This window comes from Terrapene carolina, unplaced genomic scaffold (genome assembly GCF_002925995.2).
Source record: "Terrapene carolina triunguis isolate 2854851 unplaced genomic scaffold, T_m_triunguis-2.0 Scaffold29779, whole genome shotgun sequence".
NCBI lineage: Eukaryota > Metazoa > Chordata > Testudines > Emydidae > Terrapene > Terrapene triunguis.
The window spans coordinates 5,739-11,279 of NW_020694130.1; the positions used below are offsets into that span (position 1 = coordinate 5,739).

General features: G+C 56.7%; 1 protein-coding gene across 1 annotated transcript in view; it reads left to right on the forward strand.

Moving 5' to 3' along the window:
• Positions 1-5,520, forward strand: part of LOC113409111 (integrin alpha-M-like) — a gene marked incomplete at both ends in the record, with an annotated part of 10,380 nt that extends 4,860 nt beyond the window's left edge. Inside the window, 7 exons of the mRNA XM_026662708.1 lie at positions 31-107; positions 3,575-3,707; positions 3,794-3,930; positions 4,334-4,474; positions 4,689-4,898; positions 5,090-5,220; positions 5,363-5,520. Of these exons, the coding sequence (XP_026518493.1) occupies positions 31-107; positions 3,575-3,707; positions 3,794-3,930; positions 4,334-4,474; positions 4,689-4,898; positions 5,090-5,220; positions 5,363-5,520 (987 nt within the window). The remainder of the gene's footprint in view (positions 1-30; positions 108-3,574; positions 3,708-3,793; positions 3,931-4,333; positions 4,475-4,688; positions 4,899-5,089; positions 5,221-5,362) is intronic.
• Positions 5,521-5,541: the final 21 nt, after the last annotated feature.

Genomic DNA, 5,541 nt, shown 5'->3' on the forward strand with positions numbered 1-5,541 from the left:
GGGTCTCACCCCCTCTTTTCCTCCCCCCAGGGACGGCCCAGGTTTCCAACGCCAGCTCGTTTCAGCTGGAGCTGTCGCAAGGTGGATTCAGCGCCCTGCTCACCCCGGTGGGTAGAACCCCTCCCCCGTGCACCCTGGGGGGCCGGCCCGGTCCATGGGCTCGAGCTTCAGCTGGGGGGTGCGGCAGAGAGTCGTCCCCCCCTGGGGGCTGTGGTCAGACCATGTGTAATATACGGTCCCACCACAAGGTGGAGCCAGCCACCCTGCTATGAACATGGCAATTATTGCTGGGCTCATTACCATTAATAATTAGTCTGTTAACCCTCATATTTCTAACAATTTTAATTGATTATAATTATTCCTAATTCAGAATGTACTTTAATAAAGCACCATCCATGTTATAATTGTCCTAACTGATAGTAACATTTCATGATTAATATTAACACCATTGTTAATATCCCAGCTCGCTCGGACGGTGAATACACTGATTTAGTGTCCCGGCACCAGGGTTAGGAGTTTTCCCATTAGTAGATCTGGGTTTCTCATGCCTGGGAAGAGTTTTCTCATTGGCTCACGGATACCGTCCTCGCTAACCTGGGCTGAACCGTCTTCTCCTTCTCAGCAACAGCCTCTCAGGGACATTAGTAGCTTGGTATTAGGAGGATAAACATTAGCAGAGAGCGATATATTACTGCCAAGAGACTTCTTAATATCAAGGGGAATTATTATTAATAAGAACTTTGAATATTAATAAGGATAACAGTAACATTATCTATCTATCCATCCATCCCCATCCACCCCCTCTATCTATCTATCCCCGTACACCCCATCTATCTATCTATCTATCTATCTATCTATCTATCTATCTATCTCCTCACTGCTTTTAATAATATTCTCATATTGATATATACCCATTTATCTAGCTGGCTTTCCCATTGACATGAAGTTCGCTAAATACTTGGTCTCACTGAGACAGTTTTCCATTCATGTTCATATTTCCTTATTTACATGATTGTTTTTGCATTAATATTCATATTTATGGTTATTAGTTATTAATATTCATGTCAATGAGACGACGACTATAAATGAGAAGACAGTCACATGACTGAACAGCTGTGTCGGTGAGAACACGGACTTCGCAAACTACCGGTGTCCGTGGCTGTATATTGCTATACGTGATATTATAATTCTCATTAACATTAACAGCTGTTTAATGAGATTTGCTTATTGTTACTAATGAGTGCCTAGTGGCTATTAATATAGTCCCTTCTGTAAAATCGGTTTCCTCGTTATATTGACGGTAATATCTTCTCATTTGTTATTCATTGTTTTGCATGATTCTGCATCATTTTCTAATTCATGGTAGACTTTTCTCATTGATCATGTTAGTTATCGGTCAGTATTAATTATGCACCTTCTGGTTTCTTCCCACTTCCCTCTTCGGGGTTGGCAACGTTTGTAGCTTTCTTCCAACGCTCGCGGCCGTACGCCCTGTCATGCCAGTCGGTCTCTCTAGGGTCCACCAACGTCCAGTTCACGTGCCGAGTCTTTAGCCTCATGCTCCATCCTCTTCCATCTGTGATCATTGCGAGGGCCCATGTGTCTCTCCAGTCTCCGCTGGACACGTCCGTACCGACCTCAGCCCCTCGGCTCGTCTTGCATTGGGGTGGCCGATCGCCACCTCGTTTCATTCCCTGTCACGGAGCGTCCGGCCGTTTGACCATCTGGAGAACATCGTCACCATGGTGGAGAGCAGATGCCCGAGTGTCACCGGTTTTCCCCGTGGCTAGGAATAGCTCAGTGAGACTTTTCCTGCTGGAGATACGCTCTCCATTCCTGTTCGCTCGTGGCGATGAATATACTTTTCTTCCTCCTCCTCCTCCTCCTCCTTCTTCATCTCCATCACTGGCGGTTTGCACCCCCGGTCGCCCATTCTGCACCATCCTCTGCTCATCTCTTTGTGGACGACTTGTCTTTTAGATCCACCCGAGGGAACCACCTCGTCCAGCCACGACCTTTTTCCACCCCTTGTTCTTGTGACATCGACTTCCCCTCCAGCGCCAGAAATCTGCGTCACCTGCCCAACCTCCTACAGCAAATCGGTCTTACCTCCCTTTTCCTAGAGGGTCTCCGACAACCCCCTGCCGAGTGCCCGTCACCTCCAGTGTGATAGCCTCTGATTCTGATCCGACCGGCGGGTCTCCTTGGGCGCCGGCTTTGCTCACGGCTCGGCGTTTCTCCTCCTTCCTCGGGGCGGTTTTCAGAGGTCGTCTGCACCCCGTATCTCTGCACATGAGGTTGCGGTGATGGCCCAGTCGTCGGGGGCCGGGTGGGGGTTAGTGTGGTGAGGATTAGGTAACATAGACTAGTCATAGACTCATGGAATCATAGAATATCCGGGTTGGAAGGGACCTCAGGAAGTATCTAGTCCAACCCCCTGCTCAAAGCAAGACCAATCCCCAACTAAATCATCCCAGCCAGGGCTTTGTCAAGCCTGACCTTAAAAACCTCTAAGGAGGGAGATTCCACCACCTCCCTAGGGAACCCATTCCAGTGCTTCACCCCCCTCCTAGTGAAATAGTGTTTCCTAATATCCAACCTAAACCTCCCCCACTGCAACTTGAGACCATTACTCCTTGTTCTGTCATCTGCCACCACTGAGAACAGCCGAGCTCCATCCTCTTTGGAACCCCCCTTCAGGTAGTTGAAAGCAGCTATCAAATCCCCCCTCATTCTTCTCTTCTGGAGACTAAACAATCCCAGTTCCCTCAGCCTCTCCTCATAAGTCATGTGCTCCAGACCCCTAATCATTTTTGCTGCCCTCCGCTGGACTCTCTCCAATTTTTTCACATCCTTCTTGTAGTGTTGGGCCCAAAACTGGACACAGTACTCCAGATGAGGCCTCACCAATTTGGAATAGAGGGGAATGATCACGTCCCCCGATCTGCTGGCAATGCCCCTACTTATACAGCCCAAAATGCCGTTAGCCTTCTTGGCAACAAGGGCACACTGTTGACTCATATCCAGCTTCTCGTCCACTGTGACCCCTAGGTCCTTTTCTGCAGAACTGCTGCCTAGCCGCTCGGTCCCTAGTCTGTAGCTGTGCATGGGATTCTTCCGTCCTAAGTGCAGGACTCTGCACTTGTCCTTGTTGAACCTCATCAGGTTTCTTTTGGCCCAATCCTCTAATCTGTCTAGGTCCCTCTGTATCCTATCCCTATCCTCCAGTGTATCTACCACTCCTCCCAGTTTAGTGTCATCTGCAAACTTGCTGAGGGTGCAAGCCAGTAATGAAGTAGTCAGTAATGAATAATTATTTCGGCTCATTAATAGTCTGAATATTTCCCCTCATTAGTATCCTATTTCCCATCATTAATCATTATTTTAGCTTATTCATATGCCGAAGGCGTCACCTCAGTCATAGTCATGTGGGCTCATTAGTGTTCGGCGGTCGTTCGTTAACGCTGGCCTGAGGGGGGTGAATTGGTGGGTTACTGGCAGCGGGGGTGGGGGACGGGCTAGGACGCCTGGGTCCCTCACGGCCCTCTCTCTGTTTCTCTTCTTCCACCCCTAGGAGGCCGTTGTGGTGGGGGCAGTGGGGGCCTATGACTGGGCGGGGGGGCTGGAGGAGTGGTCGGGAGACCCCCCCCTCGCGGCCTTCATCAATGAGTCCTCCCTGGGGCAGGAGGCCAAGGACTCGTACCTGGGTGAGTGACCCCCCTGTCCCCCCATACCCCTCCCCCATCTACCCCCTTCCCCCCAGCCCCCCCATGCTAACTCCCTCCCCCCACAGGCTATGCCATGGCCCTGGCCCGCCAGGGGGGCCGTTTCCTGTACGTGGCCGGAGCCCCGCGGTTTGGGCACGTCGGGCGCGTCGCAGTCTTCCAGCGCCACGGGGGGCGGGTCGGAGACAGTGTCCAGGGGGAGCAGGTGAGAATCGAGTCCCCCCCGCCCCCATCCGTCTGTCCCCCCTGCTTCCCTGTCTGTCTGTCCATCCACTTGTGCCCCTGTCTGTCTGTCCGGCTGCCCCCCCGCTCCCGTCTGTCCGTCCGGCTGCCCCCCTGCTTCCCTGTCTGTCTGTCCGGCTGCCCCCCCGCTCCCGTCTGTCCGTCCACCCCCCTCGTCCTTCTGTCTGTCCCTCTCCTCACAACTCTGTCCATCTGTCAATCCATAACCCTTTCCCCCACCCGTCTGTCCAGGCCCCCAGTGCCTCCCACCCCCCGTTCCTCCCTCCGGCTCTGCCCCCAGCCCCTCCTCCGTCTGTCTGTCCTCCCCCACCTCCCTGTCCAGCCCCTCAGCACCCTGCATCCGTCTGTCTGTCTCTCCCCCCCAGGTGGGCGCCTCCTTCGGGGCCGAGCTCTGCACCCTGGACCTGGACGGCGACGGCGACACAGACCTGGTTCTGATCGGGGCCCCCGGCCACCAGAACCGCAGCCGGGGCGGCCTGGTCCGGGTCTGTGCCCTGCGGGATGGGGTGAGCCCGGGGGAGATAGGGGTGGGGCTTGGGGGCGAGCAGAGGGATTGGGGGGGGGATGGGTAGAGAGGAGGGGGACCAGGCTGGGGGGCTGGGGGTGAGGTGGGGGGCCAGGCTGGGAGGAGATGGGGGTGGGGGTGGGGCGGGGGGACCGGGCTGGGGGGAGCTGGGGAGAGAGGGGGCTGGGATCTGATCTGGTCTCTCTCTGCCCTAGGGCTCCCTGAGCTGTGCCCAGACACTGTGGGGGTCCCCGGGGGACGGGCTGGGTCGGTTCGGGGCGGCACTGGGGCCCCTGGGGGACGTGAACGGGGACGGCGCGGGAGATGTGGCCATCGGGGCCCCCATGGAGGATGAGGGCAGGGGGGCCCTTTACATCTTCCTGGCGGAGCCGGGGAGACTGGCCCTGAGAGACCCCCACAGCCAGGTGAGACCCCTGGGGACTGCGGGTCCGGAATGAGGGGCACCGGCAGAGCTGGGGGGCAGGGCTGGGCTGGCACGGGCGGCGGGGCGGGAGGGGCGGGGGCGGGGCGGGGGGGGGGCCCAGGGCTGGGCTGGCAGGGGCTGCGGGTCGGGAGTGAGGGGCACGGTCCTATCTCTCTCTCCCCCTCCCCCCAGCGTATCTCCGCCTGGTCTCTTTCTCCCGCCCTCCGGTTTTTTGGTCAGTCCGTCCAGGGGCGGCTGGATCTCAGCGGGGATGGACTCACGGACGTGGCCGTTGGGGCCCTGGGCCGGGCCGTGCTGCTCAGGTAGGGGAGAGGCCAGCGGAGGGCACTGCTGCGGGGAAGCTCGCAGCACTGGGGAAATCGGGGGGCGGAATTGGGGCTGCTGATGGGGGGGCGCGTCCGTCTGTCCTGATCTCTCACTGTCCGTCCGTCTGTCTCCCGGCAGGTCCCGTCCGGTGATCAGCGTCTCCTGCTCCATGGTGCCGAATCCAACCCTGATCCCCCTGGACAATGTCGGCTGCACAGGGGGGGCGGGCGGGGGGACCGGGCAGTTTGCCCTGACCCTGTGCTTCAACCTCAGCCAGATCAGCCTGGGGGGGCCAGGTGAGACCCCCCCACCCGCTC